General features: G+C 35.6%; 1 protein-coding gene across 4 annotated transcripts in view; it reads right to left on the reverse strand.

Annotated features, from left to right (window-relative positions):
- CCDC73 (coiled-coil domain containing 73) overlaps positions 1 to 26,075 on the reverse strand; it is a 150,295-nt gene that overhangs the window by 1,191 nt on the left and 123,029 nt on the right. For 3 of the 4 annotated variants that reach the window (XM_040258958.1, XM_040258957.1, XM_040258960.1), the window contains 4 exons: positions 21,189 to 21,323; positions 9,894 to 10,071; positions 7,330 to 8,829; positions 4,272 to 4,405 (listed from right to left, as the gene is read on the reverse strand). In XM_040258958.1, coding sequence (XP_040114892.1) covers positions 4,272 to 4,405; positions 7,330 to 8,829; positions 9,894 to 10,071; positions 21,189 to 21,323 — 1,947 coding nt within the window. Of the gene's footprint in view, positions 1 to 4,271; positions 4,406 to 7,329; positions 8,830 to 9,884; positions 10,072 to 21,188; positions 21,324 to 26,075 lie in introns of all 4 variants that reach the window. The other variant, XM_040258959.1, reaches the window with a different exon arrangement.

Raw genomic sequence — 26,075 nt, forward strand, 5'->3', positions numbered from 1 at the left:
TCAAGGCTGGGGAAAATTTTAAATGCTAACGGAAGTAAACTGCCATATAGAAACTGCCTTTTACTTCAGGTTTCCTCTTAGGCTTCAGAGCACCATTGTTGGAGAAACAGGAAAGCGCAGTGAGGTGTTAACTGGCATGTTTCCAAGGCACCACATTGGGTCATACTTCTAATACTGTGTTAAGTATTTTTAAGGTTTTTTCTAAATATAAAATAATTAACTACAAGTTTAGAAAAGAGAAAAGTGTAAAGAAACTAAAAATCACTAGTAATCCGCTATCCAGAGAGACCTGTCAACATTTTGGTATTATTTGGTATTAGTCTTTCTATTTTTATCATCTGTGTTTTAGTGTTGACTGTTCTATAGAATTTTATATCAGTTTTTCCTTCTGAATTGTTTCCTATACAATACAAACTTCTCATAAGCAAATGTCAGTGGCTGCAAAATACTTCTTATGGATGTGTGATAATTCACCTAGGACCTATTGTTGACATGTTTCCAATTTATCCCTATCAGAAATAAATTTGAGGGCTTCCCTGGTGGTGCAATGGTTAAGACTGCATTTACACTGCAGGGAGCAGGGTTCAGTTCTTGGTCAGGGAATTCCCCACATGCTGCAGGCTGTGGCAAAATTGAGTTAATTCTTGAAAAAAGTCTTTTATGGTCTTGGATTCTCAGATAAAATCTTGGATGGGAATATATTTTTGAAGTACGGAACAGAATAAGAATTTGATTAAAATTACCCAGTATTGCAACCACCATTAAACATTTTAATATAAATACCCTAGACTCTTCTCTATATACAGTTTTTAAAAATCTGGTTCATTTATATGGTTGTCTATGCTGGGTTAAAAACTTTTAACATTTCCCTCTAGAAAGACCATGGCTCCATCATATTCCATGTTTCATAATTTAATATATTGTTGGACATTTGAGTTGTTGGAAAATGTTTACTGTTGCTAAGCTATAATGAATGTCATTTGTTCCTAAATCTTTGTGAAGATCTTTGAATACTGCCTTACATTAAAGTATTTTCCAATCTGATAAAAGTGGCATATTTTTGTAATGTATTTTCAAAGTGAGATGATACAGTAACAATTTTTTAAACTGAATTTAAATATTTACATTTATCTCAGTTCCCTAAAGGATGTGTCCTTTTGGACTGTTTGGTCCCTGAGAATTCTAGTCAACCACCAATCTCCTCAGAGTCTTAGCCTCTGATCCTTAGTGACGCTGGGTTCATGTTTGTCTCATTGCCTATGTTTTTATGAAGCAATTCATTTAACTTCTGTGGACCTCAGTTTTCTCATCAGATTCTTTTGGTTACAAAATGCTATTACTGTAAAGAGTAACTGGATAAAATGCACATAAATATATATTTTTTATAATGTCTGGCTTGTAAGTGTTCAACATACCTTGTGTAGCTCACAGGGCCAAAATGAATTAAAAGTCATCTATGCGTGGGCAGTGTGTCAGCCTCATGCAATACTGAGAATAGTTAACAGAGAAGTAGACCAAGTCCAAAGCTAGGTTGCTACTAATTTTGGAGTAAAATGATTTGATGATATAATGGTCCTGTTTTGCCAATAAAATGCTAGAAACATCTTGGTGCATCTGATATCAAGTACAAACTACCCAGTTTCCCAAAATCCGTATCTTTTGACTTGATGGAAGAAGGAAGGAGACATTCACACATTACACTTCCCTTTTTCCTACTTAGTGAGAGGGGCAGAAGCAAGGATTGGCCATAGAGAGAAGCAGGATGTAATTTTAAAGTTTACACTGAACAAAACTTGTCCTATTTAGCTTAACTTAGGTTTTGTAGCCTACAGCAGTAATTCTACTTACACATACGTTGCCACATATCTTTGCTCCTTCCTTTCCTTCTGCTTAAAAAATCACCTCTTCACCTCTTTCTGCCTGACTCAAAAGATCTGCTTTTGGCCTGAAGTTTTCCCCAGCCTAGTAGCAGTAGTCCTCTCTTTAAGCCTGTGGTTACATTTTAAAATTCTGAATGAACCTAATACTGAATGTGCAGACAAGTGACTTTGCTTTCTCTGGCTCCTCTCTCCCATCCTCATTCCTGGGTGTAATCAAGACTGCAGCAGGCTGCCAACCTAACCCCCTCTAAGAATAAAAAACACATTACTCTGGATCTACAGGAGGAAATGAATTAACTCATAATAACTACCCAGAATTTTACAAGACTGACGTGGACAGTATACATAAAAATATGTTGAAAAATTTAAAGAACTTATATTCCCTTTCTGGCCATAAGTCTTCATAAAATTCACTTTTCATTTAGAACAAGAGTTGGCAAACTTTTGCTGTAAAAGAGCCAGAGTAAACATTTTTGGCTTTGTGGGCCAAGTGGCCTCCCTCACAACTGCGTGACTCTGTCACTGTAACACAAAAGCAGCCATAGAACTACAGGTAAAGGAATGGGTGTGGCTGTTCTAATAAGCTTTTATTGTTAATAAAAACAAGGCAATAGGCTGCATATGGCCCATGAGCTGTCATTCAACAGCCTGTGATGTAGAAAAACATAAGTAAAAGAGGTCAGATTGGTTTTGTTTAATCCAGGGATCACAGCCTTTTCAGTAGACTAAGCAAAAGAGTTCACCTGCTTTTAAATTTGTCCCATATTAAATGTTAACTGGTAACCAAGCATCAGCTGGGACAATGATACAGAGCACACTGCTTGACACCAAGTGATGATCACTTTGCTAAACAGACATTTAGGGTGTTTTCCACACACCAGTATTTTTAGAAGAAACTTTTCTATTAACGAAAATTGAGAAGGTGATGTAGCATGTAACAGCCAAGATACCGAGTCTAAGTCCACTGCAAACTGTTCTCGATGCTCTGGAAAATTACTTCGTATTTGTATCACTGCCTCAATATGGTTTTAAAGTGTGTGTTTTAAAGCTGTTGTTTCTCCAAAATTTTAAATTTTATAAATTCTTAACTAATTACGGAAAAAGCATTAGGGATGCGCTACAAAGAACTTATCTTTTTTTTTTTTTTAATAAAAATAGGCTTGAAAGGGAGATGTGAAATTTCCATCATACCCTTAAACTGTTTGAAAATAGAACAATTATGTTAGAAGTGTTAAGTATTCAACCCAATCAGAATGGATGTCTACCTTTGATACTGAAGCTTCTTTTTGCTTTTGATTTGATTCTGACTTACCCAATTAGCTAAAGGTCAGAACTTAGATTTCCCAGTTCCTAGTCTACTGTGCGTTAGTTACCACAGTTTAAAGATTGAACATTTGCACATCAAGCTGAAATGATTTTGTTTTGAGCTCAATTATGCAAAGGTGAAAAACTCAGATCCTGATTTTAGTTTCAACTTTCCCAAAGGGACAGTTAGGCTACCTTACTTGAGGTTTCTCAAATTTAAAAATGGAAATAAAATGTACTATTAGAAACTTATTCATAAGGCTGTGCTACTGCTATAATTTTCACTTTATAATAGTGCTCAAAAAAGTTGTTTAATGTGCATCTTTAAAATTTAAAATATTGTCATTTTTCCTAACCTTTTTGGGTTCCTTATAGCAGCTGTATTTGTTTTTTAGGCTTTGAACAATATAGTCATTTTTTCACTGAAGTTTTGCACACTTAAGTTTAAAAACTTACAAATTTTCCAAAAAAAAAAAACCCAACAAAAACCTCTCAGTTGTAGTTAGTTGCTTTTCATATACAAATGGACTCTTGGAGCCATATAATGTGTACAAATACTTTGCTTAATATTTACATCCGTACTTGATACCATATACTTATGAATATTTGATCCTTTCACATACTGTATTTTAATTGAAATACTTTAAAATAGACAATTTCTTCCTTTGGAATAGTCAATTTCTGAAAATAATATAAATTACCTTTAAGCACTGTTAAAAACAACTTATTTAAGGCAGCTTTTATTATAGTTTAAAATGCTCAAATGAGTGAACTATTTTTTAATAGTTTAAATGCTCAAATGCCACTATTCCTAAATTTAAGTGACTAAAAAATAGAAGTACATGATACACTACCTCACACTCTCCTTCCCCAAACAGGCTGGATTATATCTATTTGATTTATACACTGTGACTTTTTCCTGCTGTTTTCCATCAACCTTAATTGTGAAAAATGGTGCCATGTTGCCCTCTTGATATTATTTTGGAGATCAGTTAGGTCTTAAACCATCCAGATGCATACAGTTCTACACATATCTGTAGAATTAGCTCACTAAGGTCTGCTCAGCAATATTTTTAATTGACTTACATGTTCTGTGGGAAAAGAAGAATCATAAAAAGTCTTTGCAATTGCATTCCTCTCTTCACTGGGCTCTCCCCTGGGATCTGGATGGATGCTTGAGTTATTCAAAGTGTCAGCAACTCTGTTAATGCTGGTAGTATCTGGTTGACAAAGAGGAAATGACAACTGAATTTTATTCTCCAGGGACTCATTTTAGTGACTAAACTTGTTTTTCTCTGATCCCATGCTTTTGTATTTAAAAAGTAACAATTTCTGTATTCTTCTTATGTTGAATACTGGTTTTCATAGACTTTGCTCTTACATTAGGTACTTCATTTCAGAAAACATTTTATTGCTACTTTCAAAAACCTGCTGATTTCACCTTACAACCAGTGACACAGTGTTAGGATCTTCTCAAACAATATAACATACATTAAAATGTTATCCTTATTCCCCTGGTTACTGGACTGCCTATGCATATAAACATTTATATAGTAAACATCTTACTAATATAAAGGGAAAAGTCTGAACCAACTGAAAGATTTCTAAATTATATTTAAAAAGAAATTGGCTATAAGAAGTCCAACAAAGGGCTGTCTAGTAGGGGGGTCACTGTGTTTTAATAAATAGATAACAATTTAGAGAAACATGTCTTTGAAGGCTAAAAGATATTTAGGAGTATCTTTTATGAGTCTTGAGTATTTTACAAGTTGAATTACTATAGAATTTTAGTCATCTCTCCTTGCATCCTAATTCTATCACTGAGATTTAATTTAGAAGTAAAGACTTGTAAGAAAATGGTAAACGTTAGACCTGTCTATTGACTAACAGCATTAACTGCTGCATTTGATGGACAAAATTAATGGAATCTGAAGTTAATGCATTTTATTATATCAGGAAAATGATAGTTTGTGAAATGAGATTTTACAGTGTTTTTTATTTTTCCCTAATTACTTCTCCATTCAAATAAGATATACTTGCTTTGCTTTTAATTCCCACTTCTTCTTTTTAAAATTTTCTCAATTTCCTTTTTAAAAGAAGCCTGTTAAAGTCAGAGGGGCCATGCAAAGCTTTCCTAATAAGCCATATTTCTGTAATGGGTAAATAAGCCATATTTATTCTGTAAATAAGCCATATTTATTCTGTAAATAAGCCATATTTCTGTAAATGCATATTGTTAAACAGGCAAAGAAGAGAGAAGTCACTCAGTGTCTGACTCTTTGTGACCCCATGGACTGTAGCCCATGTTCCTCAGTCCATGGGATTTTCCAGGCATGAATATTGGAGTGGGTTGCCATTTCCTTCTCCAGGGGATCTTCCAGATCCAGGGATCGAACGCAGGTCTCCCTCATTGTAGGTAGATGCTTTACTGCCCAAGCTACCGGGGAAGCCCAAAATATTTCTTTGAGCCCCGCTTTTTGGGGGGGGAGGCAAGAATACTGGAGTGGGTTGCCAATCCCTTCTCCAGGAGATCTTCCCGATCTAGGGATTGAACCCAGGTCTCCCGCTTTGTAGGTAGATGCTTTACTGTCTGAGCCACCAGGGAAGTCAAGGCAAATTTCCCTAAAAATCTAAGGCTGTCTAAAAGCCCCAACAACTTAAACATGTTGAGATTGGTATTAGCAAATAAACATTTTTATTATAATCATACTTCTTAAACAGTAATTATCTTTGTTACATTTATGCAATACCTATACATGAGATATACTGCCTTTCTATTTTAAAATGGCTTTAATATGAAAATTTTATAGTACACAAAAGTAGAATGAACTTTAATGTACTCATCACCTAGTTTCAGTACCTTCACTATTAAGTCATGTGTATGTCATCCATTTACCTCCCCCTCCCTCTTTTTTTATTCTGGAGGATGTTTTTATTTCATGTGGTAGTTTTTACTACATTCTAAAGAATAGAACAGTCCCTACTATCTGAAATCTTTACTATTTGAATGTATCAATATTGATTGATCTATAACTATTAAGGGATTCAAGGATTCTATAACTATTAAGGGATTGTGTTTCAAACAATATATCAAGGATATGAAAGGTAATGTTACACCTCACTATTACTTGGGGCTTTCCTGGTGACTCATGGTAAAGAACCTGCCTGCAATGTGGGAGACCCAGGTTTGATCCCTGGGTTGAAAAGATTCCCTGGAGAAGGGGAAGGCTACCCACTTCACTGTTCTTGCCTGGAGAATTCCACGAACAGAGGAGCCCTGGGGGACTGTAATCCATGGGGTCACAAAGAATCAGACACAAATAAGCAACTAATACTTTCACTTGGCTTCCCTGGGTGGCTCCGGTGGTAAAGAATCTGCCTGCAATGCAAGAGATCCATGTTCGATCCATGGGTCAGGAAGATCCTCTGAGAGGGGAATGGCCACCCACTCCAGTATTCTTGCCTGGAGATGCCATGGACAGAGGAGCCTGGTAGGCTACATGGTCCATGGGGTCGCAAACAGCTGGACACAACTGAGTGACTTTCACTTCACTATTACTTGCCAAACAAAAAAAAGCAAAGAGCTGGATTTGTGGTGCTAGTGAAGGGACAGACAAAACAGGAAAATTAAGGAAGGAGGGAAAAATTAGAAGAAAGCGAGAGAAACAAACAGTTCTGAGAGAAGGAAGCTTGTTTTGTGTGTTTTTAGTATAGAAAGAAAGGGAGTAAATATGAATGCAGGCAGAAGCCTTATCAAGAACTTTACTGTGTTTGCTCTAGAAAGTTTAAAAAAAAAAAGAGAGACTTGGATTAGGTAGATGTTCCTAATTTAAAATTAATGACACAAATGTGATTGGTTTTGCTAGTTTCAGTTCTTTGATAATGAAAAGGATTTTTTAATTTCCAAAATGCAGTTGACCTCTGTACATGTTATGTTGATAATACTGGTTCAGATTTAAGTGAAAAGAAATCTGCTTCCGTTTAAGTAAAACCTTTCCTACTTTAATATATATATACATATACAGAGTCTTTAGGTTTAGGCAAAATAATATATAGTAATATAAATTTCATATTAAACAATCTGGAAAATTTTTACTGAGAATAATAAGTAGAAAAACAAATTTTTAAATAATCATTTTCTTACCTGGTCCAACATCCTTCCTGGCGTCATCCACACTAACATTTTTACAAAGTGTCATCGAAACAATCTTTTTGTTTTCTAACAGACCTACTGGTCTCTCGTTCAGCAACAAAGGAATGCTAGATGTTGAAGTGCTCACTGTTTGACTTTCAATTTGATTTACTTTTGACCAAGAACTAGGGCCTAAAAAATTCACATACACTAGAGTTTTCTCAGTTTTTTTATCTGAAGTTGAAAGATCAAAGGCTGACCTTCCACTTATGTTTACTAAATCTCCAGATGGCTTTATGTGAAATGAACATGATTCTTCCAGCTGTCCTTCACTGTAAATTTTTCCTGAAACAATGTCATTTAATGACTCCGTTTTCTCTGTACTATTTAACAATGTATGCTGTCTTTCATTAGGGAAGCAGTCTTTTTTTTTAACTTCAGTTATCTGATTCTTATCAATCTGACTTTCTTTATTGGAAAACTGCATTTCTGTGGAAGTTTTCACATTAATAGCAGTTTTCATATCTTTGGCTTGTGAAGCATCTATATTCTCATTGTTAATTTGAAGATGGGAAAGAGTCACATTGTTTTCTAGATACCCCGAACAGTTCTCAACTTGACTGTTTTGCATATCATTCAGATTTTTCCATATAGTTCTTTTCCTAGGGCTTGAGTTGGGTGTCACCAACATAGGCATGGTATTAACAATTTTATCTGAATTCTTTAAAAGTACATTCAAATTTTCACTGAAAACAGCAGAAGAAATGGGGTGGTTGATTGCTATATCACAAGGAATAGCTAGTTCAGGTTGCTCTGAAGGACCGTCACCAACTTGCTGAACATCTGAAGTTTCTTTAAATGGCAATAGGCTACATTCACTTTTTTTATTTACCAGTTGTGTCTGTCTTATTTTACATTGTTTATCATCTAACATAACATTATTTGAATCCTGTAAACTATATTTCTGAGACTGGACAAGATTCCTTTTTACATCTACAGAAGAATCCAGATCTGTTTTGATTTGGTGGCTATTTGTAATTACCTTCTCTGTGGTATTTTCTTGAGTCCCTGGAAACAATCTGAACTGTTGTTTGAATGGCTCATCTTCAGAAACTTCTTTATGATTTGTATGGCAAGCCATCTCATTTAAAATACTGTTAAATGATGTGCTATTATTTTCAACCCCCAGATGTATATTTGCATGGTGAAGATCTAATCCTTCAGTTCTTTCTAGATGGATCTTTTCTGTTTCCATTGATGAATCTGCCACTACAAAGGGAATACTTGGTGATTTAAGTTCTGTACACTCATTATCTTTTTCCAAGTCCACCTTGTTTTTTATACCTGTAGTAACCACTTTCGTAAAGTCGGTAATATCCAACGTTTGTCCTTCACTAACTAATTCTTTTTCTATGCCGAGAGTTTTGCCTAGGGATATTTCATTTTGGTTTTCATCCTGTGGCACAACAATATCAATTTTATTCTTGGAGCTTTTTTCAAAAAGCTGTAAGTCTGTTATGAAGAGAACACAGTAAAATTTTGGGTTATATACTAAAGCCTGCTTTTATAACACATATTAACTGTTTTTAAAAAATATATTTAATTTAAAATATTTCATTGGCAAGCTATTACACAAACATAATGACATCAGTTTTATATAAGTAGTGAGTTCCCTTTAATAAGCATGGTAAAATATTTGGTTCTACTCATATTAAATTTGTATTTCATAACAGAGAAAGTAGTTTTGGTTTAAAAAAGTAAGTTGAGGACATTACAAACGGGTTATTTCTCTAGTCTGTTACTTCCTTTTGCACATACAGTACAATTCCATACAAACACACAGCTGATTAGATAAAAATTAATTTACACTAATAGTCATATTGTAATTTCTCTTATTACCTAGATCCAGAAGTTGCCAGCTGGTTTCTTTTCTTCACTTTTTTGCTCACTATCTTGTAAATATTTTTAAAACCTGGAATACTTTTGGGCAAAGTGTACAGAATATCTACTTAAGATATTAATTTTATTTATCTGGGTTTTAACCATAAATTTCAAAATTTCAGTATAGTTACAATAATCTGTAGGCCATGAAGGGTCTTTTTAATCCAATCATTCTCTCTACAACATCCCCACCAAGTGGTTGTTCAGCCTAGGTTTGAACACCTTCAGATTACCTTCTTTAAACAACTCTTTTTCAATATGGATGAATTAGTCAATTATTTCAAAGGTTATAGAAAGGTAATTTGAACTAAGAAAAATGCTCTAGAATTTGGTCACCAAAAGGTTACTGGTAGCTCAGAGAACAGTCTCAGCAAAGAAATGAAAGCAGAAACCAGAATGCAAAAAGCCAACAAGTGATGAGAAAGGAAAGCAAAAATGTATTTTTTCCCCTGAATACTGACTTTATTAAAGAACAGCTCAAAAGACATACAAGTCCTTTGTTAAGACATACAAATGAAAAAGTATTTCTCCAATTATACTGCTAGGTCCTCAAAGCAAAGACTGAAATTGATATCTCCCTAAAAGACCAATATGAAAATTAGAAAACACCAATATAACTGGGTTACCTTTATTACCTATAATGATTTCCTCTAAAAATGGGCCTTCTTTTGTTTCTCCTTTTTCTTTGTATTCAGTGTCTAAACAACAACTCTTAGTATTTTCTTCCCTTATTTCTTGCCTGGAATTATATTTCTGTGTGATGGTGTTTTCTGATTTTTCCACTGACATTTCAGTGTTTACTTCTGGAAGATTCTAGTGTAAAATGGAAAAGATTCCTTTACTGTACAAACATACTGTTAAAAAGTATAAAATATCTGAACAAATTTTGCTAATGAAAGTGGAATCTATAGCTCAGTTAATCATCCAGCAATTTGTATTTGAAAGCCAAATGACTTTTTTACTACATTTAATATATTCCTCTTTATAACAAGATCACTCTAAGTTCATTTTGTATTGTCTATCATATTTAAATAAAATGGAGAGCCTTAGATGTTTTTAAACATGCATTCCACATTATTACAAATACCACATATTAAGAATAGCTCGTTTATTAAAAGCAAAGTAGTCATGGCAGGCAAATTGTTTTGAGTGCTTGGTATTTCTATGTATCTTTAAAATAGTGATGCAATTCAACATCTTTTTATTCCCCCAAAATATTGAACATTTATTACATGGAAGCACTGCACTAGGCTTTAGGATACAAAGATGAACAAAATATAGTCACTATCCTCAAAAAATTTATGGTCAACTGGGAAAGATAGGAAAAGAAATAACAGACAATTTTAATATAGATGGGGATAAGAAAGCACTCCAGGGAGAAGAAATGGCATTTACAGATGTTAAAAACAAAACTATAGTCATTTCATGTAGTTCTACTTCATGGAACTACCTGTGATTTACTTCAGCATGAGCGTAGATGCTATGAGAAGAATGGAGAGAAATGAGTCTTGAGCTAGTAGCCCCCAAAGAGCATGCTAAGGAGTTCAGACTCTACCAGGAAGTCAATGAGAAGTCACTGAAGGATTTTAGATAAGGTTATTAATATGAGCTGATTGGAAAGACCATTCTGGCTGCAGTATAAAGAATGGATTATTTTCCAAACTTCACTAATTAAAAACTGCAATAAGAAATAAGTATGTCTCATAACACAATGAGCATACCAAACAACATCCACTCAGTGAGATACATTGTAATGTTTTCTATACTACATTAGCTTATTTCATTTTTAAAAGAATGCCAGTCATAAACTACTAGGCTGACTTCTATGAATCACTAATAAGTTGCATTTGGTATCTGACAAACATTGAATTAAGGGAAAACAACACATGAGGCAGAGAGATGCATCAGAAGAATGCCACAGTAGTCCAGGTGATATCAGTAAAGTTGAAAAGCCTGAATAGCTTGAAAAGCATGAATTATGTGCTGCTTCTGCTAAGTCGCTTCAGTCGTGTCCAACTCTGTGCGACCCCATAGACGGCAGCCCACCAGGCTCCCCTGTCCCTGGGATTCTCCAGGCAAGAACACTGGAGTGGGTTAATTACGTACTGAGCTACTATCAATTGTTGAGCAACTGGATATAAAAACTGAGGGGAAAGTCAAGACTGACTTGCAGAGGTCAGATTGGGTACCTAAGAGACTGGTGGGTGTTATTTACTGAGCTAGAAAACAGGAATAGGAGGTTTAGAGAAAAATATCATGAGTTCATTTTGAATCTCTTGAGTTTGAAGAGTAAAGACAAAAAGGTGGAGATGTCTAGTGAACATTTAGATGTACTGATTGGGAGCTTTTAAGAGAAAAATTGACTTGGAAAAATAGGTTTGAAGATCACTGGCAGATAGAAGGCAACTGCAGACATACTGGTTGATGAGACTGATTGAGAGTATATTTTAAGAAGAAAGATAATAAAGAATAAAATGCTAATGAAAATCCCCAAAGGAGAGGCAGGGAAAGAGAAACTTGCAAAAGAGAAGTTTGCAAAGGAGAGTGAGAAAAATAGTATGATAGTTGCCAGGAGCTTTGGAGTTGGATGAATATAGGTTCAAATCCTGTTTCAATACCTACTGTGAAATCCTAGAAGATACTTAAAGAGTTGACATGTCAACATCATGGGTTTGAATAGCCCTGGTCCAATTATACACAGATTTTCTTCAACAGTAAATACTATAGTACTATACATCTGCAGTTGGTTGAATCTGTGGATGCTGAACCATTTATATGGAGGAACCATTTTTATGAAAGACTGATTATAAGTTATATACAGATTTTTTACTGTTCTGAGGGTTGGTGCCCCAACCCCTGAGTTGTTCCAGGGTCAGCCATATTAAGAGCCAACGGAGGCTTAAAATACCAAACATTCACTATCTCATCTTTTAGATGGATGAGGAATGGCTTGGCTTGATGGTTCTGACCCCGGTCTCTCACGAGTGTCTAGTCAAGCTATCATCTGAAACTTGGGGCTGGAGCTTCTGCCTCTATAAGGCTCACTTACATGGGTAACAGTTGTGCTGCCTGTTGGCTGGAGGCCAAGTTCTCTTTTATGTGGCCTTTTATCCTCTAGGGTGTCTCCACTATGTAGGCTCTCTGGTAGGATAGCTGGGACTTTTTTATATGTCTCAGAGAGAAAGAGACTGAGAGACAGACTGAAAACAAGGTGTTCACCCAAGACAGAAACCACAGTCTTCTTATAACCTAATCTCAGAAGTAACATTGCATCACTTCTGCTGTAGTCTATTAACTAGAAGCAAGTTTCTAAATCCAGCTCAAACTCCATGGAGGGTATTACAACAGAACATGAATACCAGGAAGTGGGAATCACTTGGTGCCACTCCTCAGTATATACCTTCCAAAAATTAAAACTAGAGATTCAGGCAGCTAGTTGCATGTCAATGTTCAAAACAGCACAACAGCCAAAAGGTAAAAGCCCAAGTGTCCATCAACAGAAGACACAAAATGTGGTATATTCATACAATGGAATACTATTCCACCATAAAAAGGAATGAATTGCTACAACATGCATGAACTCTGAAAACATCATCTAAATAAAAGAATCCAAACAGGACAAATATTGCATAATTCCACTTATATAAAATATATAGACAAATTCAGTGTCAGGAAGTCTATGAGAGGCTACCAGGACCTGAGGAGAGGGGGATATCAGAAGTTATTGATTACTGGTTACACAGTTTCTGTCTGGGATGATGAAATTTTGGAAATAGATAGTGGTGATGGCTGTACAACATTGTAGCTGTAATTAATGCCATTGAGTTATAACTGTAATTTTTAACTTAACACTTTAAAATGGCAAATTTTATGTTATATATTTTACCACAATAAAATAAATTTCTAAATAAAAATCAAACATACATACATCAGAGAAAGTATGATTTTATTTTAGTTTTTAAAAAGTACATGTATACAAATGTCTATTTGTTTCTATACAAACTGATGTACAGGAAAACTCTGGAAGTCATATACCATAATTTTAATAATCACTATTTCTGGGTGGCTGGGGTTATGCATGATCTTCACTTTCTTATTTTAAAGTGTCTATTCTGTCTACATTTCTTAAAAACATGATTTATAGTCTGATTAAATAAAATAATGCTGATCAACTTATGAAGGAAGTCTATATTCATTTTATAATCAATCAGATGTTGTAGGAATTACTTGCCACTTACAACTCTCAAGCTTTATTACATTTATGAATATTAAAACAGCAATAAATATCTCCTGCCTGGACTACTTCAGTATTCTCCAAGCTGGAATCTGTGCCCTTAGCTTTGTCTCACTGTCTAACCATATCATCACCAAAATGATATTTTTAAAAAAGTAATCTAATCACTTTATTCTCTTGTTTAAAAGCCCCCAGATGACACGGTCAAGAATAAAGTTCCATGAACAGTCTATACAGCCATTTATAGTCTGTCTTCTGCCTATCTTTTCAACCTCTTCCCCTGATACTTACTGCACTGCTGGCAACCTCTACAGCAACCTCGCTAACAGACATCTAGTTTACATACTGAATTACAATATTTCACATTTCTGATTCTTTGCTCATGCTATTTCATCTATTTTAAATCTCTATCTGGATATTTTTAACAACTCAGCTCAAAATTCTCTTGCCATGTGAGATCTACTCCTTACACATAAGTAAGGTGACAAAAATACATAATGCAAACACTAATCATAAAACATGGAGTAGCTTACTAATACCAGACAAAATAATATTACTAGCATAAGGATGGACATGTTAAATGATAAAAAGATTAATTAATCAGAAAGTAATAATTATAACTGTGTATACATCTAATAACAGGGCTTAAGCACACATGAACAAAAACTGACAGAACTGAAAAGAGAAATATAAGTCCACAATTATAATTAATGATTTCTCACTGACTGATAGAACAAGTACACAAAAAATCAGTAAGGATAAAGAAGATCTGAACAACATTATCAACCAAACTGACCTGACATTTGTAAAACATTTCACCAACCAACAACAGAATATACATTCAAGAATATACGAAATATTTGCCAAGATAGACAACATACTTGGCCAAAAAACAAGTCTTGATATAGTAAAATAAAATAAAAGTCTTACTTAAGTTTGATATCATTAACAGAAAGATACTTGGAAAACTCTTAAATATTTGGAAATTAAACAGCAAGGTTATAGATCAAACTCATATTCATGGGTCAAAGAGCTCACAAGAGAAATTTTAAAATATGTTCAACTGAGTAAGAATGAAAACACTATACCTTGGAATTTGTAGAGTGAAGCTAAAGCAGTACTTAGAGGAAAATTAATAGCTTTAAATGTTTATATTAGAGGAGGAGAAAGGCCAATAACCAATAAATTGACAACTCAGATGAAAATGACAAGTTCCTTGAAAGAGAAAAACCAGCAAAATGGACAGTGCTGGAGGTCTCCAAGTTCACCCCCAGGTTTGGTGATTTGATATAAGGACTCACAGAACTCAATATACAGCTGTACTCCTAAGATTTATAACAGTAAAGGATGTAAAGCAAAATCAGCAAAGGGAAAAGGCACAAGAGATGAAGTCTGGAAGAAACCAGGTACAAACTTCTTTCAAGAGTCCTCTCCTATGGCACATAGGTATAATCTGAATTTGAAATCAGCTGATTTATATCTCCTGTTTGTGTCATTTACTCTCTCTCCCTTCACTCTCACATGAATTTTGGAACTAAGTTCTATAAGTTCTTCCTCACATAAAAGGTTACATAATGATGACAGAGGATGAGATGGTTGGATGGCATCACCAACTTGATGGACATGAGTTTAAGCAAGCTCCGGAAGTTGGCGATAGACAGGGAAGCCTGGAGTGCTGCAGTCCATGGGGTCACAAAGAGTCGGACATGACTGAGCAACTGAACTGAATAAATTCATTCAATTTCCAAAGAATAAAAAGAGTCTTCTCCTAGTGAAGTCACATAGGACATGCTTAATTCCTGCAGCAATAATTGTGACCACAAATGTGAACACTTGTCTACTAGGAAGCTCATTAGAGACTGGGTGCTCAAAGCTTAAATGGTTGCTGGTCACTCTCTGCCTTGCACGTACCAAAACTACTGACTTTCAGAAAGAAAGCAGACATTCAAAGTAAACTACTTAATAGTTTAAGCACAGTGAATCACTCCTGTCTGTCAGGAAATGGTGGGAACCCTCCCCAAATCCAATTTCCAGTTATCAGTCAACAGCCAAACTGACCAGCAGGTGTTCCAGAGGCCTTTTACAAACCTGCTATGTCAACTGTTTTCTGCACACTGGCATATGAAGAAATTGAAAATCTGAATAATCTGATAATTTAAAAGCTTAATTTGTTACTAAAAGTATTCCCACAAAGAAAAAGCCTCAATAGTTTCACCAACGAATTGTATCTAATATTTAGTAAACAACAGCAGTTCAACACAATACTCTTTAAGGAGGAAGGAACACATTCCAATTCAATTTATGTGGCTAGTATTCAGTTCAGTTCAGTTGCTCAGTCATGTCCGACTCTTTGAGACCCCACAGACTGAAGCATGCCAGGCCACCCTGTCCATCACCAACTACCGGAGTTTACGCAAACTCATGCCCATTGAGTCGGCAATGCCATCCAACCATACCAGAGTTTACTCAAACTCATGCCCATTGAGTCGGTAATGCCATCCAACCATCTTATACTCTGTCGTCCCCTTCTTCTCCGGCCCTCAATCTTTCCCAGCATCAGGGTCTTTTCAAATTAGTCAGCTCTTCTCATCAGGTGGCCAAAGTATTGGAATTTCAGCTTCAACATCAGTCCTTCCAATGAACACTCAGGACTGATCTCCTTTAGGATGGACTGGTTGGATCTCCTTGCAGTCCAAGGGACTCTCAAGAGTCTTCTCCTACACCACAGTTCAAAACCATCAATTCTTTGGCGTTCAGCTTTCTTTATAGTCCAACTCTCATATCCATACATGACTGCTGGAAAAACTATAGCCTTGACTAGATAGACCTTTGTTGGCAAAGTAATGTCTCTGCTTTTTGATATGCTATCTAGGTTGGTCATAACTTTTCTGCCGAGGAGTAAGTGTCTTTTAATTTCATGGCTGCAGTCACCAAATGGAGTGATTGTGGAGCCCAAGAAAATAAAGTCTGACACTGTTTCCACTGCTTCCCCATCTATTTGCCATGAAGTGATGGGGCTGGATGCCAATGATCTTAGTTTTCTGAATGTTGAGTTTTCAGCTAACTTTTTCACTCTCCTTTTTCACTTTCATCATGAGGCTCTTTAGTTCTTTGCTTTCTGCCATAAGGGTGGTGTCATCTGCATATCTGAGGTTATTGATATTTCTCCCAGCAATCTTGATTCCAGCATTTCTTCTGGGCATCCTCTAGCCCAGCATTTCTCATGATGTACTCTGCATATAAGTTAAATAAGCAGGGTGACAATATACAGCCTTGACGTACTCCTTTTCCTATTTGGTCTGTTGTTCCACGTCCAGTTCTAATTGTTGCTTCCTGACCTGCATACATATTTCTCAAGATGCAGGTCAGGTGGTGTGGTATCTCCTTCAGAATTTTCCACAGTTTATTATGAAACACACAGCCAAAGGCTTTGGTATAGTCAATAAAACAGAAATAGATGTTTTTCTGGAACTCTCTTGCTTTTTCCATGATCCAACAGATGTTAGCAATTTGATCTCTGATTCCTCTGCCTTTTCTAAAAACAGCTTGACTATCTGGAAGTTCACAGTTCACATATTACTGAATCCTGGTTTGGAGAATTTTGAGCATTACTTTACTAGTGTGTGAGATGAGTGCAATTGTGCAGTAGTTTGAGCATTCTTTGGCATTGCCTTTCTTTGGGATTGGAATGAAAACTGACCTTTTCCAGTCCTGTGGCCACTGCTGAGTTTTCCAAATTTGCTGGCATATTGAGTGCAGCCCTTTCACAGCAGCATCTTTCAGGATTTGAAAGAGCTCAACTGGAATTCCATCACCTCCACTAGCTTTGTTCGTAGTGATGCTTCCTAAGGCCCACTTGACTTCACATTCCAGGATGTCTGGTTCTAGGTGAGTGATCACACCATTGTGATTATCTGGGTCGTGAAAATCTTTTATGTACAGTTCTGTGTATTCTTGCCACCTTGTTTTTAATATCTTCTGCTTCTGTTAGGTCCCTACCATTTCTGTCCTTTACTGAGCCCATTTTTGCATGAAATGTTCCCTTGGTATCTCTAATTTTCTTGAAGAGATCTTTAGTCTTTCCCATTCTACTGTTTTCCTGTATTTCTTTGCATTGATCACCGAGGAAGGCTTTCTTATCTCTCCTTGCTATTCTTTGGAACTCTGCATTCAAATGGGTATATCTTTCCTTTTCTCCTTTGCTTTTCATTTCTCCTCTTTTCACAGCTATTTGTAAAGCCTCCTCAGGCAGCCACTTTGCTTTTTTGCATTTCTTTTTCTTGGGAATGGTCTTGACCCCTATCTCCTATACAATGCCATGAACTTCCATCCATAGTTCATCAGGCACTCTGTCTATCAGATCTAGTCCCTTAAATCTGTTTCTCACTTCCACTGTATAATCATAAGGGATTTGATTTAGGTCATACCTGAACAGTCTAGTGGTTTTCCCCACTTTCTTCAATTTAAATCTGAATTTGGCAATAAGGAGTTCATGATCTGAACCACAGTCAGCTCCTGGTCTTGTTTTTGCTGGCTGTATAGAGCTTCTCCATCTTTGGCTGCAAAGAATATAATCAATCTGATTTTGGTATGGACCATCTGGTTATGTCCATGTGTAGAGTCTTCTCTTGTGTTGTTGGAAGAGGGTGTTTGCTATGACCAGTGTGTTCTCTTGGCAAAACCCTATTAGCCTTTGCCCTGCTTCATTCTGTACTCCAAGGCCAAATTTGCCTGTTACTCCAAGTGTTTCTTGACTTCCTACTTTTGCATTCCAGTCCCTAATAATGAAAAGGACATCTTTTTGGGGGGTGTTAGTTCTAAAAGGTCTTGTAGGTCTTCACAGAACCGTTCAGCTTCTTCAGCAATACTGGTTGGGGCATAGACTTGGACCATGATATTGAATGGTTTGCCTTGAAAACGAACAGAGATCATTCTGTCGTTTTTGAGACTGCATCCAAGTAGTGCATTTCGGACTCTTTTGTTGACTATGATGGCTATTCCATTTCTTCTAAGGAATTCTTGCTCACAGTAGCAGATATAATGGTCAACTGAGTTAAATTCACCCATTCCAGTCCATTTTAGTTCACTGATTCCTAAAATGTTGACATTCACTCTTGCCATTTCCTGTTTGACCACTTCCAATTTGCCTTGATTCATGGACCTAACATTCCAGGTTTCTGTGCAATATTGCTCTTTACAGCATCAGACCTTGTTTCCATCACCAGTCATATCCACAACTGGATGATATTTTTTCTTTTGCTCTGTCTGTTTATTCTTTCTGGAGTTATTTCTCCACTCATCTCTAGTAGCATATTGGGCACCTACTGACCTGGGGAGTTCTTCTTTCAGTGTCCTATCTTTTTGCCTTTTCATACTGTTCATGGGGTTCTCAAGGCAAGAATACTAAAGTGGTTTGCTATTCCCTTCTCCAGTGGACCACATTTTGTCAGAACTCTCCACCATGACCCGTCCATCTTGGGTGGCCTTACATGGCATGGCTCATGGTTTCACTGAGTTAGACAAGGCTGTGGTCCATGTGATGAGACTGGTTAGTTTTCTGTGACTGTGGTTTTCATTCTGTCTGTCCTCTGATTGTGAAGGATAAGAGGTTTATGGAAGCTTCCTCATGGGAGTGAATGACTGAGGGAGAAACTGGGTCTTGTTCTGATGGGCGGGGCCATGCTCAGTAAATCTTTAATCCAATTTTCTGTTGATGGGTGGAAATGTGTTCCCTCCCCTGCTATTTACCTGGGGCCAAACTGTGGTGGAGGTAATGAAGATAATGGAGACCTCCTTCAAAAGATCCCATGTACGTACTGCTACACTCAGTGCCCCCAACCCTGCAGTAACCCTGCTGCAGGGTTGGTGGCTACTATTACTCTGATACAAAAACTAGACCAAAAGCACGAAAAGAAAAAAATGAACAAAAACTACAGATCAATATTCCTCATCAATTCAAAACCCCTGACATAGCATTAGCAAATCTACCCATATATTACTGAGAAGGCAATGGCAGCCAACTCCAGTACTCTTGCCTAGAAAATCCCACGGACAGAGGAGCCTGGTGGGCTGCAATCTATGGGGTCACTAAGAGTCGGACATGACTGAATGACTTCACTTTGACTTTTCACTTTCATGCATTGGAGAAGGAAATGGCAACTCACTCCAGTATTCTTGCCTGGAGAATCCCAGGGACGGGGGAGCCTGGTGGGCTGCCATCTATGGGGTCGCACAGAGTTGGACACAACTGAAGTGACTTACCAGCACCAGCCATATATTAAAAAGACAATAGATATCTCAAGATCGTAAGGTATATTTGAAAATCAATCAATGTAATTAATTGTTAACATTGACAGAATAATAGAATAAAGAAAACATAATGACCTTATCAACAGACACAGAAAAAGCATTTGACAAAATTTAATACCTATTCATGATAAAAACTCAGCAAACTAGGAACAGATAGAAATTTCAATCTGATGAAGAGCACATATAAAAAAAATCTATGACTAATACTGGGTCACAAAAATCTGCTGGAGAAGGGATAGGCTACCCACTCCAGTATTCTTGGGCTTCTCTTGTGGCTCAGCTGGTAAAGAATCTGCTTGCAATGCTGGAGACCTAGGTTCAATCTCTGGGTTGGGAAGATACCCTGGAGAAGGGAAAGGCTACCCACTCCAGTATTCTGGCCTGGAAAACTCCATTGACTATATAGTCCATGAGGTCGCAAAGAGTCAGACATGACTGAGCAACTGTCACTTTCACATTTAATAGACTATGAAATGATGAAAGACATCTAAGATGAAAAGTTAAGCAATCATGTCCACTCTTACAACTTTATTTAACACTGTACTGAAGAGTCCTAGCTAGTGTAATGCAATATGTTGAGGAAAAAATAAAATGCATAAAGAAACAGATGTAAAATTCATCTGCCTTAAATTCTCAGACAACATACTATGTACAAAGAAAACTCCAAAGTTCAACCAAGAAAAACATAAATTACTACAATAATAAATTAATTGTGTAGAAAGATCAATTTTAACTCTAATAGCAAGAAACAATTAGAAAAATTCATATTAAAAATACTGCTTATACTAACAGCTCAAAACATGAAATATTCAGGGGTAAATTTAACAAAATACTTGCAAGACCTATACAATGAAAACTACAAAACATTTCTGAGTGGTATTAAAGAAAATCTAAATAAATGCAAAGATATACCATGTCATGAATTGTAGGTTAAGATATAAATTCTTTGTATATTAATCTATATATTCAACACAAGCCAAATTCAAATACCATAGACTTTTTCTTTTAGAAACTGATAAAACTGATTCTAAAAGTTATATGGAAATGCAAAGGACTCACAATAGCCAAAACAATTTTGGAAAAGAACAACAAAATTGAAGGAATTATACTACCACATTTTAAGACTTTTTATAATGCTACATTAATAAAGAAAGTGTTAAATTGTCTATCCACAAATGTATATGCTGAAATTGAAGATTCATGTCCAAGAAATGATTCTTAATCCTATGTCATATTGTATAGAAAATTAATTTAAAATGTACTACAGACTATATGCTTACACTCATTTTTAAAAGTTGAGAAAGTGAAAATATAAACCATGGAGAAAATAATCAGTGATGGTCCTAATTTCTTTTAAGAGCTTATACCCCACATAGTTGAATTTTACCTCAAACTTCTTGTCTTCCTCAAACTTTTTCTGATCACATAATTCATCATAATCTTCTTGTAACTTAGTATGAGTTTCTTTAAGTGATGATAACTCATTTTTTATCTCATTAATTTCTCCATTAAGTTCTTCAACCTAATATATAACATTTAACCAAAATGAACATGTATATAAATTAGTTGTGTATAAAAATAATTCATTAACACAAGTGTTTAGAAACTGTAAACAACAAAAACATTCCCAAAGTAATTACTAATATTAAAAGCTACCATTTGTTGAGTTGTGCTGAGTACTTAATAAACATAGTTTCATACTCTTAAAATCCTATGAGGTATTTTCAGCTCCCAATTTACAGGTGAGAAATGTGAGGCTCATAGACGTTAAGTAACTTGCCCAAGATCAGGTAGAAATAAAGTGATAGTCAAGATTCAAATGCAAGGCTAAGCCTAGGAGTTGTGCTCTTAAATACATTAAATCACTTCTTGTTACAAATGAAAAATTAATTAACTTTTAATCATAAAAATTCTATACAGGTTACCATTTCATTGCTTTCTTAAAGTTTTATTTTCTTGTTGCAAATTAGATACACAGATTTCAACTCAACTAGATGAAGAATACTGAGTACTAAGTACTACAAATAGAAACTGACCCTTCAGCCTAATACTTATATCTACAAACTAGTTTCTACTGGCTATAAAATTTTACAATCTTTTTCTTAGTGGGATTCTCCTTCATAGGAACCTAAAATGGGAGACAAAATAAGTTCCAGGAAAAAGAAAAATACCATTTTGTCATAAAATATTACAAAAGTTTCTCTCGAACAATTTTAAACTACCAAAAATCCTACTAATGCATGTAATTTTCCTTGTAGGGGTTAACAGACATGAGCTCACCAACTACTTTCCCTTCATGTTACCTATTTTAACCGTCTTTTAACCTATCTCCGCAAGGTTCTTCTTCTCCAGGGCTCAACTCTTCATGTGTTCTCTATCCTGTCCTCTCTTATCTCCCTTAGAGACTAACTCAAGCAAAGATTTTTCTCCTGCTGCTGCTGCTGCTGCTGAGTCGCTTTAGTCGTGTCCGACTCTGTGTGACCCCAGAGACGGCAGCCCACCACGCTCCCGCATCCCTGGGATTCTCCAGGCAAGAACACTGGAGTGGGTTGCCATTTCCTTCTCCAATGCATGAAAGTGAAAAGTGAAAGTGAAGTCACTCAGTCGTGTCCGACTCTTAGCGACCCCATGGACTGTAGCCTACCAAGCTCCTCCATCTATGGGATTCTCCAGGCATGAGTACTGGAGTGGGTTGCCATTGCCTTCTCCCTCTTCTCTCCTAGATATTCTCAATTTTCCCCACCATACCAACATGTTTTCAGCCCACAAATACACTCTTGTAATGACTGTAACTTTTTTCTTCTTGACTCAATTACTCTCTCTCTCACTTCTTAAAGTTCACTCTTGGTACTTTCAAATTCTAACCTCTCTTCACTCCTTAAGGGATTCCCTGGTGGCTCGGATGGTGAAGCATCTGCACGCAATGCGGGAGACCTGGGTTCCATCCCTGGGTTAGGAAGATCCCCTGGAGAAGGAAATGGCAACCCACTCTAGTACTCTTGCCTAGAAAATTCTATGGATGGAAGAGCCTGGTGGGCTACAGTCCATGTGGTTGCAAAGAGTTGCATACAACTGAGCGACACCACTTTCTTTCTTTACTTTCACTCCTTAACAACCAGACTTCTGCCCTCATGTTCTACTGACTTTTTTCCTATTATCACCTGCAAATTAGCAAAAGGACTTGTTCCAAGTTTCATACCATTTAACAGCATTGTAGTAAAACTGTGTAGACTACCTATTTTCAAACAGCCTCTTTTCTTCATTTCATGGTACCATTCCCTCTTCATCCTCCTACCTTTCTCACTGTTCTTGTCAGGCTCCCTCTCCCACACTAACCACTCACAAAATTCTGGCATTCCCCAAAGCTCTTTCTTCTTTAGCCTTCCATAGATGATCTTATTATACCTTCAAATTTCATCTCTATGCTAATAAGTCTTAAATCTCTATCTCATCTTCCAACCTCTTGCCTAAGATTAGATTCATGTTTCCAAATACATGATATAAATTTCAAGTCAGATGTCCTGCAGTCATTGTAAGTTAAGCGATTTCCAAACTAAACTCATTTTCATCCACCAAATCTGCTTCTTCTTTCACATTCCTTATGTCATTTAGTGATATCATTCTGCTAATCTGTATAAATTATTATACTAATCTCAGAATCACAGTTGACTCCTTTCCCTTTTAAAATCCATTATATATAAAATGTGGTTAATCCTGCTATTCTACCTCCAGTCCTTCTTGCATCTATCTCTTTTCTCTGTATTCACTTTTGTTGTTGTTCAGTCGCCCAGTCTGACTCTGTGCAACCCCATGGACTGCAATCCTCACTACTGTTGCCCTAATTCACATCCTCATGGGCTCATGGTTAGAATATTCTTTTTATTGATCTCTTCCCATAATGCCATTCTCCATACCACTGCAAGAGTTATTTTTCTAAGCTGCAGATCTAAGTCACTTTTCTGCTTTAAAAATCTCAATGGCTTCCCATTACTTATAAAATAAAGTTCAATTTCCTTAGGAAAAAACTCTTCAGAAGATGATTTCAACCTCATTTGCAATGTCACATTCTAGATCAGACCATTCATCCTTGAGAAAGCAATTTCATGCCTCCATCATTATCCCCTTTCTTAAATGGAACGCCAACAGAGTGGAACGAGAAGTATAGGAAGCAGACACCTTCTGTCTGGTGAAACCCAACCCTATTCATCTTTCAAGTCCAAATTCTACGGTCATCTTTTCTCTAAAACTTTCTCCAACCTAGTTAAACAATATGATTTATTTTGTGCTTTCATAGTAATTTGTTAATACTAATATTAATACTACTAAAAACACTCCATACTATTGTAGTTAATAATTACCTGTCTTTTGAGAGTGTGAGCTCTTTAATAATCTTTGTATTTTAGGCACCTTTGAAAATCCAGCACCTAGAATAGTGCCTAACACATAATAGATGCTCAACAAATGTTGTGAATTGAATTTCTTTTGTGACACTCCCTTTCTCTAAATAATTTTTGAACATCTCCACTTATTACTGTCTTACCTATAAATATCTATTGGCTATATAACTGGCCAAATAAAAGCAGGTAAACATACCACGTTCTTTATGACATTTCTATGAATTTTAAAATATATTGTCTAGTAATATTCAGTTTAATTTGTACAGTATTCTTTCACTATTTTAAAAAAAAAGCAGTATATATGATTTCATCTTATATTTGTTACTATATTTTAGTTTTTTAAAAACCTATCTTGATCTGACCTCAGTAGCAATACAACAATTACCCTTCACTCAAGAGTGGTGAAATGCTTACAAAGAGACAGAAATACAATTAAAGAGTAGATCTGACCTTCCACTCAAGAAAACTCCTATAGAACCAAAGCAGCTTTTAAAAAATTAAACTATGTTCTGTTTAGTACTGAAGCATAAAGTGAAATGAATGCAGATGCTAAAACTCCTAAGACAAAACCAATTTCATCCAAATTATAAACAGGTCTCACCAGGAAAGCTGAATGCTTATTTCTCTTAATTCAATTGACTCCTGCCCTCCCCGCAACCGCCCCAGGGGAAGAACATAGTTGAAATACCACTGGGAAAAATAAATGTTTACTTTTCTTATCTCAACTAATTTTGGGGGGCATGATTGGCATATTCAAGTTTATAGTCTCGTTTTACATCATAGTTTTCCTTACCCTGACAGTACTATTTCCATGGTCTTTTAAACATTAGACATGAGACTGAAGTGTTGGGATGCAAGGCAGATTAGCTGAAGCTAAAATGAAAATTACTATGTTTGTTGCTTAATGATGAACTTTACCTATATAGGGATCATTAAGCATTTTAGAGTATTCTGATCTAATGAATTACAAAATACTTTTTGAGAATTTGGTAAAGCTTATCAAATTAATCAGTGAAAATCTGATCTCTCCAAAATACAAATTAAGAGAACATGTTAGCTGCAAATGCATCAAACAATCAAGAATTATTTTTATAACATTTTATATCAAACAAACTCAACCACAGAATAGTACACAGATATATATTATTACAAATTATATTAATACACTGTTAGAATTTTATAGTATAACTAGTATAATAGTTTTAAATATCTTACTTTCCCAAAATATAGCTTTCATAAACTTATAGTTACCTTCCTTTTTTTTTTTTAGTTCTTTTAAAAGAATTGAAGGCAATAAAAATAGGTAATAAATAGAACAACTGATTTTGGGTTCACCAGACTTTAAAGTGAACCATGTATTTCACAACTTCATATCACTTTACACGTTTTATTATCTACTTCACTGAAATTAAAATTTAATGTAAAATAAAAGAGTTGTGCTTTAAGGAAATAATCATGTTAATAACATAACAATTCTCTTGATAAAATGTTAATACTAGAGAACCCAACTACTGTATACATGTTCTAAACATGGCTTTAATATGACTCAATGAAACTGCTGAGGAAAGCTGAAGAGATCAGCTAACAATAATACTGATATAATTCTTTATTATAACCATTTATTAAAACATTATCAATGGTTTTATGAAAAGGAAAATTAATTTTTGTCACCTATGAAAAGTCATATAAAATATAAATACACACATGTATATGTGTGGTTTTTCATGTATGAAGCATTACAGAAAATTTTATTAAATTTACCTTTAAAAACAGTCACCTTTAGAAATACAAGTGCAAGAAGAAAATGGGTCTGACTTTATTCCTATAATATTTTTACAATATTTTCTTAGCATTTAATAGTTATTTTAAATGTCTAC

Source organism: Oryx dammah, unplaced genomic scaffold (assembly GCF_014754425.2).
Source record: "Oryx dammah isolate SB20612 unplaced genomic scaffold, SCBI_Odam_1.1 HiC_scaffold_17, whole genome shotgun sequence".
NCBI lineage: Eukaryota > Metazoa > Chordata > Mammalia > Artiodactyla > Bovidae > Oryx > Oryx dammah.